General features: G+C 40.4%; 1 protein-coding gene across 1 annotated transcript; it reads right to left on the reverse strand.

Moving 5' to 3' along the window:
* Nucleotides 1–3103: 3103 nt before the first annotated feature.
* bcl6aa (BCL6A transcription repressor a) lies at nucleotides 3104–9951 on the reverse strand. Its single transcript, XM_030791273.1, has 9 exons — nucleotides 9921–9951; nucleotides 6756–6927; nucleotides 6436–6657; nucleotides 5381–6334; nucleotides 4847–5028; nucleotides 4501–4668; nucleotides 4271–4401; nucleotides 3920–4057; nucleotides 3104–3696 (listed from the first exon to the last, which is right to left on the reverse strand). Exons 1-9 carry the CDS (start codon nucleotides 9949–9951, stop codon nucleotides 3553–3555), a joined length of 2142 nt encoding a protein of 713 aa, XP_030647133.1. The 3' UTR covers nucleotides 3104–3552.
* Between the last annotated feature and the right edge of the window lie 2551 nt (nucleotides 9952–12502).

The following is a 12502-nucleotide window of genomic DNA, read 5'->3' on the forward strand; positions in this document are numbered from 1 at the left end:
GGAAAAGGTGAAAAGTTTTTTTCCCTTCTCATGTTAACACACGGAATACCCTTAGGTAAGAGAAGGTCTCTTACTAGGACTGAGTTTACTGGCTGAAGCAGACACACCTTCATGAAATCAATCATCTGTGGCATTGCTGTGTAGAATGCAACTACACAAATGCATCAGTTTTGTTAGCCTGGCCTTTGAGCTACTTTGTATGGATTCTGCTTGTATTGTTGATATGTTTGTGGACAGACAAGGCACTTAACAGTCCACTGGCCAAGCATATTGACAAAAGCAAGGGCTCAAACTGAGGACTGCATTGATTTACTTAAGGCTGCTTTTTGCTCTCACCCTGGGTACAAATGTCAGGCCTGAAATTGTGTTTCACTCCCTTTGCAGGAGAAACTCACGGAAGAGAGCTTTCATAAACGAAACGGCGTCAGGCGCCAGCCGGACAGTCTGTCTGAGGATGAGGTGAGTCAGTAGGGCTTGACCTTGGGACTATTTGAAGTCAAATCCATTGACAACTTCTTACCGAACACATTGTAATGTGTTTCATATGATAAGCTGCTACGTCTTAGGACAAGGTCCACCTCCCCAGTGATGAGCCGTAGAGAATCAGTTACTTGAATTTAGAGTAGCGGAGATCCCATGTCACATGGGGTTGTGTAATACTGCTTTTCCTGTCTCAGATTCCTGAAACAGCAGCTGATCTTATTCATGCGCCTACTGCTTCCTTTGGTTTTTCTAGATGGATGAATTTAACTCTAATGATGTTTCAGTGCTGAGTTCAATGCCCGATGAAGTGTCAGATGAAGAGGTACAGAAACGGAGAATATCCAACTCCTCTAATCTGCCATTTTCTTCGCAGAGAGAACTTATATAAATGAGTGACCATGTGTTTTTAGGTATCAACCCAGAAGGATAAGCACTGGAGGCTTGGACCCGAAGACCTCGAGGATACTGTTGTATTTGAGTTTGAAATGTCCTGAGAAAGGTATAGGGAGTGGAAATATTTAAATGTCTTTTTAATGCCCACAAGACAATTGCTGTTACTGAGCTTAGATTGAAAAGTAACAAGGTGTATTGGAATAAAAAGAAATAATATATAGAATTTTTGGCACTTAAAATAAAGCCATGCTTCATAACCCAGGGCTTGAGATTCTATGAATTTGTATCTTTTTCAACTCTACCTTTTTTTTTTCTCATTCACTGCTTATGTAATAAGTTGTCTGACAATTTGACAATTTCATGCTTGCAATTTGTGACGTCTGTACCAGGGGAGTTTTACTCTAGGCTTTGTACTCGTGTGTGTTTTGCTTCGAAGTTTAACCAAGTTTACGCCCATCTGTCACAATATTGCCAAACAGAAAAGTCAGACAAGAAACTGATTAATACAGTGGTTATGGAACTTTGTTGAATGTTTGTGGCCCATTGTTTTCTATTCGTAAGCTTTGTTTCGGGAAGGTAAGAGAATTTCCCACTTTTCATTGGTTAATATGTAGGGATCTGATACATGTGTGTTTGTGAACATACTATAGTGTGAGGCATCACAATAATAATGACCGGAGGAAAGCTGCACTTAAGAACAAATGTTACTTTGTTAAAATGCGCTCCACACCTGAACGGGTCACGTTTCCATTCAGACTTTTATTTCAGGAGAGCAAGTTTGTTTGTTTTTAACCGATTTACTGCGAACACCCTCTCTTTGATGCTTTGCCATGGTCCACATGCAGCAAAGTTTTGCAGTTTGCTACAGCCAGGGGAGGTCAGAATGTGACTCCTGATAGTATGTTTGTAGTACTACAGAAAACCACTTCAGTCACTCTCTCTGAACACATTGTTCTAGAAAGGTTCAACCCGTTCTTTTTCCACATAAGTCTCTGGTTTTCAGAGAGGGAACTGAGAGGCTGAATGTATGTATGAAGTTTCAAGCTTTGGTATTTCACTACCCTAACAGTGTAGCAATGTTGTTCTTGTAAGTTCTTTGTACCTATATTTTTCCAACAACTACGCTATTGTTTTACTAACACTAAACAATAGGTGCCCTTTATCAATTTCCCAGAAGCGTTTCTGTGTTCTTTAGTAATATTTCTTGAACTGCATTGGTGGATGTGACTTCAATGTGACTTGCTGCCACTCTGCACACTGGGCACAATAGCTTTCTTAGATAGGCATGTGATGTTTCGTAAAGAACTACCCATGGTTTTGATCACTGTGTTCTTTCACCTTATGATTAAACCACTCAAAAAAAAAAAAAAAAAAGAGACGTTATTCACAGGGTTGTACATAGAAATTCAATACCTTTATTTTACATTCATACATCTATATTATACAATGAGCTTAATGCAGGTTTTAAAAAAGCCCAAACCCAAAACAAGTCCTGAAAATGTGCAGCTCAAGCAACAATGAATTTGCATGTTTTTTTGAAAGTTGGTGAAAAGCATTTAGAAAATACACACACACACACACACACGGCCCTAACCCCACATTCACACACACACATTCAAAAAAAGAAAAACAGGACAAGTGCTGCCCTTCAGGTTGTACCTTAGTAGAGACAAGCTGAATGGGAAGATATTCAGCCTCTAAAGAGAAAGGCACGTTAAGTACACAGTGTATGTACAAAAAAACCCCCAAAAAACCAGACAAACATAAAACTCTGGACAATATTACAACCTTTTTACTGTAGCTTCTAGTACAATGACAACTGTAAACCTTCACTTGTCAAAACAGATAAAAACAAAAACAAACGGATCACGCCTCTATACAAATACAGTTTGAAGCAAAATATCCTCTTGGTCTTACCGAAGCAGTACCTTTTTTTTTTCTCTCTCTCTTTTTTTTTTTTTTTTTTCCTTTTCTTTTTAAATGCATATTTTAACATTTACAGATTTACTCTGCCAGCAGAGAGTAAGCTGATGGATATAATTACATAATATGTCACAATATTTATGCAGTTGCCTGTTTTGTGCTTGCGTACACATGGCAACCCACTTCATGCATTTATCCCAATAGAGTGAGCAGCCGCAATTCTGAGTCTACAACAAAACCAATTCAGTTATTAAACTCACAGCCAGGATTTCCTTTTACAAGAGGCCATTCTACATGGTATATTCTTTACATATATATATATATATAAAATTTATAGACACAGTTCTTTTTACAGCCAGAAATACCATTACCTTAAAATATACGACCTTTCAATCAAAATTCACCGGATACTTTCAGAAAAGTAAGTTATTTGATATAAAATACTGTATTCTCAAAAACTGGATTTCAATGTTTTACATTCCATCCTTTTTTTTTTTCTACAAAATAAAGCTTTATGTAGCTCAAAGCTTATAAACACTCCCAACATTACTCTATATGCAAATATAAACAATAAAGTGACTACAAGAGACCATATGTGGTTCTATGTTCACATGTAGAGGAAACCCGTTTAGGATGGCATTTACTGCCAATATTTTTCTCTCATCTGTTAACACAGTGTGGCACTACAATTTGGGATGATTGTACTCATCAGGGTTTGAATGCCATGGTCACAATTTACCCCTGTGGGTCTGCTTAACAGGTCTTGGTCAAATCAGTGGGGACATCCGCTGTAGACATGCGGTACTGGATCTTGGTGTTGGTGATTGCTCCGTGTTTCTGACGGAGATGTAATCGCAATTGGCTCTTGTGGCGAAAGTGCAGGTTGCATTTCTCACACTGAAACAGAACAGATGACACACGCGTGTTTAAAGGGCATTCCTCTGGTCTCATTTCATTTCTCGGCGAGAGCCAACACAATAATTTCAAAAGGTCGTATCAATTGTGGAAGGAAATGTCCTAATCACTGTCACTGTGTTAGAGTGCTACATCATGTTTAAATGATGGGTAACATCAACAATAGTTATTATAATATGGGGGTAATACTGTAAAATATTCTTACATGATAGGGCTTCTCTCCCGTGTGTATACGCAGGTGGCTCTTTAGTGTCTGCAGGTGACGGAAGCGTGTACCACAGATTTCACAGGGGTATGGCTTCTCTCCAGTGTGGATCAAGACGTGAGCGCGGAGGTGAGCAACCTATGTGATAAAGACACAAAGAAGGTCATTTCTTCAGTCTTTGCACTTGCGTGTGTATAGTTTGTCTGTAGCTGTCTGTTTTTCTTATTCTTCAGACGTACAGTCTACACTTTGTTCAGTACAATCACCAACAGTTTGTGCATACGAAAAAAAAACCAAAACAAAAAACGGACGCCCAAGATAACCGAGTGACCTTCAGGAAATGACACTCACCTGCACGAAGCGAGCTCCACACGTCTCACATTTGTATGGCTTTTCTCCTGAGTGAATGCGGGTGTGGGTCTTGAGGTTGGCTGGTCGGTTAAACTGAGCACCACAGATGTTACAGCGATACGGCTTCTCTCCTGAAGTCCCAACACAAAACAAAACATAAACAAACTGTGAGGCATGATCCCTTTAATGCTATATAATAATAATAATAAAAAAAATTCTCCTGTACTTACCTGTGTGTACAGTCTTGTGGCTGGCAAGGTTTCCCTTGTACCGGAAAGCAGCTTGACAGCGGTCGCATTTGTATGGCTTGTCGCTGTGGACCTGAAGCATGTGGCGCTTCAAGGCCTCTTCCTCTGCAAATTTGGAGTCGCATTCATTGCAAAAATAAGTACCATTTTCTGTGAAGAGCACAAAGAGAAAAGAAAAAAAACCAAACCGTTAAGTTTCAATGGACGCGCTGTGAATGTTTAATGCAGTCTCCGCTTGAGAAGAAATGGGAACCCATCCTTTCAGATCAGCTAAAGCTAAGTCTTTATGAACACTGCAGAAAACGCTGATATGTGAATGGATCCTTACCACAGCTGGAGTCTGAGTACTCTGAGTGCAGTTCAGACATCTCCTCTGAGAGACGTGCGGCAGGAGTATTGGGGCAGACCTCAGAGTGCTGCGGTGACTGGGAGCCACAAGATGAACACTTTAAGTGGTTCATGTAGCGAGAAGTATGGCCATCGCCGCTCCTCTGCGATCCCTCCAGACTTCTGCCAAGAGATGTCAAGTAAACGTCAACCCTTGAATTGCTCCACCACAGCTACCCAAACACTGTGCCAGCCACAGGAATTCTCATATTCATAGGGCATTCAGCAAATTTCACACATTCTGGCTCTAAGGTAAATCCTCAGTGTGCTAAGAGGATTGGAAGGGATGAAGGAAATTCAATCTGGCTTTGCAGAGGTTGTGGGAGGAGAATTGTTTCCCATAAAACTGACGTTACTGTGCTAAGAAACCAGGTGACACCGCTAGTTTGTTCACAGGCTCCTGGCTTGATACTTGATCAACTTACAGACCGACTAAACGAATGCCGGTTCTTAAACGTTATTTTTGAGCTCTTACCTGTTTATGATGTTGTTTAGACGACTAGCCTGGGGAGCAGGAAAGTCCTCCCCATGTTCGCTGATCTTGGTGGTCGCCTGTGAATCAAGATGTTCTGAATCTGTCGGATGATGGAAGGGAGACAACCCCAGCCGCTGTGGAGAGCGCATCCCAGGGTCACGAGGACTGGACTCCTCCTCCTTGGTGCTCTGGTTGAGCACGATAAACTTGTATTTCTTCCAGTTGCGCGCCTTGGGATCTTGGGTACCCTGTGAGGTCAAGGGTCTGGAGCTCTGGGAAAGGGCAGCGTTCTTGCTGCTGCTGGACTCGGTGGGTGAGTTAGGTTGGCAGTCAGATTTAAGAGGGCTCTGCGGGCTGCTCATCAGACCTTTGCGGCTACTGGAGGAGATGCCCAGTGGGTAGTGTTGATGGCTCAGGTCTTCCTCTGACTGGTCCTTCCCCGTCTCCTTCTGCTGATCCTGGGAAAGGCTGGAGAAACCATGCTTTCTGGAACCAGTTCCAATGGCCTGGACCACTCCTTCCAGACTCTCCCTCTTCATCTCCTCATCTCTCGCCATCTCTCGGGTAGAGAAAGAACCGGCGTGGCAGATGTTGGAGGGGCCACTAGTGTTGGCACGGGAGTATTCGGCAAGCATGGAGCTACCGGTATCACAATGCTTGTGGTGGATCACACCTCCTTTGTTAAAATCAGGAAAAGTGTTTTTGGTATCTGTCAGCTTGCACAGAGGAAAAGGGAAGCCTTGCATGGGGAACTGGCCATAGAGGTGATAAGAGCTGCTGGGAGCATTAACTCCATTGAACATGCCTGCTGCATAAGGTCGCCCATCCCTGAAGGTTGGTGCACGGCCAGGGATGCTTTCTACTACCTCATGGGGCCTATAGCCATGGACATCCTGAGACAAAAGGAGTGGACTGATCAGAAAGTCTTCTCTGGGCAGTTTGATAGAGGAGTCACTGTGGAAAGATTGACAGGAAAATTTCAGGTTTTGGGTTAGTCTCAGGTGCTGACTAGTGACCACTGACTCTGATTAGCAGCAAGTTTGCTTAAGACTTACCTGGATTTGATGAACCTGTGGCAAGTATCAACTACGTGGTCCATCTGCAGATAGATGGCTGTGTTCATGACTGCCATGATGAGACTGTCCTTCAGGGTGAGTCGGGAGGTGTACATAAACTCCAGGAGGATGGCGAAACCTTCTGGATCAACCTTTGGATCCAGACTAATGGCGTTGAGGTTGCATTTGAGGGAGTCCGTGAAAATTGTGTAGAACAACCCACTGATGGAAAAATGGTGAAAACGAACTAGTAAGAAAATTGATCTAATTTCACATTGAGGAAGGATTTTACACAATGTAAATTAGAGCCTACTGCATACCTGCAAGCCATGAGGACAGTTTTGTGAGCTCGAAACTGCTGTCTGTTAACCAAGATAGTGACATCTGTGAGAATATCTCGGCTGCGGAGCCGGTTTAAGTTGAGCAGTACATCACTTGCGTGACGCGTGAATTGGATGCAGCTGTCAGCTGCGCAAGCCATTTTTTCGAGATCTGCAACAAACAAATGCACATGACAATTAGAAACAAGGTCTTTCTATATATTCAGTAAAGGTAAGTCTCAGTGTTTATTGGGCTGTGCGCTAAAATGAAAATAAACAAAAGCATATTAGAAACTTAAAAAAAAAAAAATCAATGGGCCTGTTTATTTTCTGTTTTTTTAATGATCAACTCTGTTGTGCGAGTTATATTCTACATAACAGACTTTCCCTGAAAAGTGATAGGTGACCTTATGATCCAAGTTTTCTGCAGATTACATTACAAAAAATTACTACATTCAAATCGTGACGACGTTACAAGTAAAAAGTCCATCTGTAATTTAATTCAAATGGAATCAAATATCTGTCGAAATGTCACAAGCGCTCAAACCAAACAACTGTCCACAGTAGTGGACCAGCCGAAATATATTTGTCCCTTTTCTCCGTTCACCAATAGGGGGAGCCAAATAATTAAAAGTCATTAACGAAACGTTCACGGCACTTCGTGCCTGTCCAAGTGATTTTTTCCCATGTTGAAACGAACTTCTTAAATTCAGCTTTTTAGCGCCCGAAATAAATCATGTTTACCCGTTTCTTTCACGTCACCCCAATCTTCTGCAATTTTGTCTCTCCATAGAAACAATTAGACAAGTACAGGATGTATAAACTTTAAGTTGATGGGAAATGTTACACGGAATTTTTATTTGTGGGATCTGTTGGATCTCAAACTCCGTTTTCGAATGAATTTGCGCTCCTGATCCCAGGAAACATTGTTATGTACCCAAGTATTACTCTGTAACACAGATTATCCATAGGCAATAATAATAATTGTCGATGATTCCAGAATATTTCGCTTTTAGGGAAAGCTCAACTCCTTGTTGAATTACAAGAATGCATTCAGTCTAGTTGTCTTATTTTTATTATTAGATCTGTTTTGGTTGAACAAAGTAAAGGTTAAATCGGACCGTCTAACGCAATCCACCTATGCCATCACACCTGACGCACGGGCAGAAAATAGATTGAGTGCGTCTTTAAATTATTACGCTGGGCACATTTCTTACATGTTGTACATTCTGTATCCACTCCGAGTCAGATACCATTTCCATTTGGACTTATTTAACATCCGAGTCCTCCTTCGCTTTACTCAGTGCCAAGGCGACTTCTGCGGCCAATTACGTTGTTCAAAGCTGAATGCATGTTGTGACGATACATATCTTTTTCAGTTTGAAAACAACACCATGTGGCTAGACAGTACTTAGCAATTAGTGATATACACATGGCAATAAAGTTGTAACTACCATCCCTTGATAACATCATGGAGACACTGGTGTCAGAGAACCGAGAAACTTTGTATTATAACTTGAATCCATTTGCTTTAATTCAAATTCACATGCAACCTCTACAGTTTCAAAACAATCTTTTTAAAACTCTTACTACCACAAGATGTCAGCAAGACCCGAAGGGCTTAGTCCTAAAATATTATTTTAAAAGAACCCATCTAGGCTTATGGTGGAAAAAGAAAATCACACAATCTGGGCATCACAAGAATATTGTCCATTTAAAAGCATTTCAAATTCAAACAAGACAAAACTAAACAAAAACAAAACAATGTTGTCACTGAACATAACAAGGTACTAATTGGGAGCACTGATTCTCTAATTCGACTATTTTTAAACAAATGTCACAGAATCATCCCAAGACTCCGTTTGATGTACTGTTTACAACTAACACATACATTTGCTCCCCCCAGGAATAGTACGGAGTAACACGCAAACAGCGGACAGAGATTTACGAGCCTTTCGCTCAATGCCAAGGCTGAGGGGCTGCCATTCGACACTTTTAAAGATATATTTAAAAGACCCATGGCCAATACATTAAGATAAACAAGATAATCTATTCGACATCTTCAGTAAAAGCCTGTATTTGAACGCAAACAAAATGGTCAGGATCTCAGATCCAAAATACAAACATCATATTAACGTTTTGAATGCAATTTTTAGTTCTTCCCCTGTCATCATTAATCGCAGTACAAAATAAGCACGCTGAATAGTTCTGGATCACCACAAGACTGTGCATCGTAAGCTTCTGAGTCGGGGTGCACAAACTTTTTACAACGCTTGACTGCAAATACTGTACAACACACACACACAAACTCGTGCTTTGGGGATATTGGAACAGAACTGAATAAATAGTGATAGACTACATGTTTACACGCATGTCTCATTTGCTCCCCGGACCGTACAACAGCACAGTTATGCGATAGCGGAAAGCTACCACCAAACTAAAAAAACTCCAACAATGTTTCCATGAAGGCTGGAAAGGACCGTAGCGCACGAGCATATGCGAACCTACATTGTGCAACGATGACTGCTCTAGTTCTTAACCACTTTCTGTAGCCTGCGATTTCATTTAAATAACACCCACCCTCATAAAAACAACGCCTCTTTTCTCTTAGGACCGAAATCACACTCGGATAAAGCAGTTTATAACCTGTCGATTGCGGGCATACGCGCAAAATAAATACTCTGGTTAATCTGCAAACAGAAATTGTACCAATACTGAACTATGTCGACTAATAAAATTGCTGTCACTATCAAACTTCAGTGTGCAGTTATTTAAAATACATTTTTTTAGTGACACGTCGCTGTAAACTTATTTTAGCAGCCCTCCTCGCTTGACAGCTCTTGTAATGTGCACAGCTAATCTCATTTCTCTCAGTACTGCAAGCTCAGTAAGCCCTCCCGATTCTGCAACAGCCGAAAAGCCGCAGCGAGAGAGAATCGCGAGCAGTGCGTCAAGCAGGAGAAAGGTAGATCTGTCAAGCACACTGTCACCAGCCAAGCCTTTTAAGATTAACAGTTAGCTCTCAACTGTCCCCAAAACATCGTAAAAACCCCTGAAATTCACATTTTTACAAAGAAATTCTATATAACAGCATCAAGAACACAAACACTGGCGTGGATAAGAGCAACATCGTGCCAGATTGAGGAAAAGAATTAAAAAAATCACCTGGTAGTGCTTTCCTAGAAACTTCTTGCATCACCACTTCTAAGAACCCCAGTTCTAAGAATCAGGAGAGCTCAATTCTCGGAATTTGAGCTTGAGACAATACCATTTTTAGAGGGCAGGGGAGTGTACCGTTTTAATGGCGAGCGATATTTCATCTATCTGGAACAAAGTTCTCCTACAGTAGAGTTTAACATGAAATTTGGGATGTTATCTATCAGAATTTGATATTTTAAAATTTCCAGAATTGTTAATATTTCTGTATGCTCTGTAAAAAATAGAAGTACGTGGTATAGCTTTCTCCCTTACTTTTGGATGCGTCCGGACAAAGATGGTCACATGGCAAGAAAAACGAACTACGTAACTCGTTCTTTAGCCCAGCCTCAAAATACTCAGAACTAATTTGCTATTCCATGACATAAGCTAAGTGTCCATTCGTTGCCTTTCCCTGTATTAAACTCACGACCATAACCTATACTGAACATATCTGGAGCGCTTATTCACACGGACACACCTTGCTTATTATTATTTTTTATCGTTTTTTTTTAAATTGTTTTCTTTTTTCAACGTTTCTTTTTTCCCTCAGAACCTTAATGTTCTTCCTCCTTTGCCGTGGACTGCTGAACAATGAGTATAAGGGTTTGTTGGAAAGGGATTATTTATGAACCGTGAGAGTACTGTTTGAGCATTGACTTCATTTTACCTTTTGGAAGCTTTATGTAGTCTATTGTTTTCATGCCTTAAAGGCTTCATATCTGCTGGCTGCGCTGACCTTATCGGCGAGGTTTCCATCTGGTAGAGTGTGCATGTCATTGCTAGTGGGGATGTGGAGATAGAAGTTTGTGACAGTGACTGCCTCAGAGGAAAATGTAGAAAACCCTCATGTGTAATGTATGTGGACTATTCTGTGACAATATGTATGTATCGCGTGTTCTGATGCTATTGGTGGGACTGATGTAAGTAGGAATAATTGATTATGACCGATCTGTGAATTACAGTGGAACCGTGCCATTATCTAAATTTATTTAGATGCAAGTTCCTAAAGACGCATTCTTTCGTCGATGTAACCTCACTCGTGACTCTTTAGCTGATCTTGAACATTTTAACCGGTGTTAGAACTGTATTCTGTTCTAGTGTGCTTTCATAGTCTCCAAAAGTGAGCCTTTTAGAGATAAATAGATAAATTCACCTCTAATTACAGCGAAATCTATCATAATCAAAAATTGAGTAGGCCGCTCGAATTATTAGCTGATGGAATCTTAATGTTGAAGTCGATTGCATTTGTTTCCTCTTGATGTGCCCCTGACAGTTGTAATCGGAGGCCATGAGTGTACGTTGGTCTAATTTTACGTAAAACGATTCTTTAGTTGCAAGTGAATTCCATAATTATTTACATGTCAGATACACACTAGGTACGTTTAACATTTAAACATGACACTGCTAAAGAGTAATCAGATGTAAAATTTCAAACTGCTGTAAACATTTTTTCTTTAAAGACATTTAAGACTAGCCTCAATCTACCGTGAAAGTTCTTTGAGGGCCCACTTTAACATATATAACAAGTACTAAAATAATATTTTCTCTGTAATTTCTTTCTCAATAATTATACCTAGTCGGGATATCTAAAGTTACCAAACACTTTAGAAGCATCCCGTGGCCTTGTTACGCACGTGCGAACGTCAGTTGCATGCTTTGGACTTCAGTCATTAGATATTTATAACTGTGTCTGTACAACAGCCTAGGCTAAACTTTATTATTATTGTTGTTATCATTATTATTATTATTATTGCGTAGTACTATGCTCGCCCTTGATCAGTTCAATCAAATCAGTTACTTTCACAGTAGCCTTAGGACTTCAGTGTCATTTACCCAAATTACATTTGCATGAAGTGCAGGAGCACATTTGAGTTAGCGTATTTAGATACAAAATAGCTGACATGCTTAAAACTAATGGCTTACGCACTCTTCTCAGTTATTTTGACTGAACTGGTAAGAGAGCCAGAGTAAACTACTGGGCGTCTTTAGTTCCAGATTTACTAAACTGCTTCAGGATTCCCGAAGTAACACAAGCAATATGGTAACTAGGAGGTAGAGTTGATTTCCTACTTATGTTTAAAAAAAATGACAACACAGTCATAGCCAAATGCCACTTATTTGCAAGTTAAACTGTAGGCATTTCCTTTTCCAACGACCCAAATAGTCCCTCCTGTCGACTGAGTGACAGCAGACACTCGGTTTTCAGGCTCAGATTCAAAGCGTTATGGGCCGCCCCGCGAGACCCAAAGTATTTGTATTGTCCTGTATTTGTATTGTCTGTGCTTCTGTGGTCTGTTGTGTTTAATAGGGTAAAGCAAATACATTAACTGAGAGTACCTCGAATTTTATGTCGTGAAGGTTTTAAATATCTCCCATCTTTGAAAACCCTTACGTGTTGGACAATTCATGTCATTGCGCATTTATTAAGCCCCATCAACAAAATTAATCAAATTCTAAAATTTTAACAGCCACCATTATTGATGTTATAAGCATACAGTTTCTTTATGTATTTATTTAGTTCGTCCTACCCTCGTAATAACCTAGAGGCA

This window comes from Chanos chanos, chromosome 14 (assembly GCF_902362185.1).
Source record: "Chanos chanos chromosome 14, fChaCha1.1, whole genome shotgun sequence".
NCBI lineage: Eukaryota > Metazoa > Chordata > Actinopteri > Gonorynchiformes > Chanidae > Chanos > Chanos chanos.

Excerpts from the sequence above, each read along its gene's own strand:
- bcl6aa (XM_030791273.1), bottom strand. The coding sequence starts at position 9,951 with ATGCAAGAAGTTTCTAGGAAAGCACTACCAG. Across the intron at positions 6,928-9,920 it reads TTCTAGGAAAGCACTACCAG|ATCTCGAAAAAATGGCTTGC; the intron begins GTGATTTTTTTA and ends TGTTTGTTGCAG. Across the intron at positions 3,697-3,919 it reads CGGGAGAGAAGCCCTATCAT|TGTGAGAAATGCAACCTGCA; the intron begins GTAAGAATATTT and ends GTTCTGTTTCAG.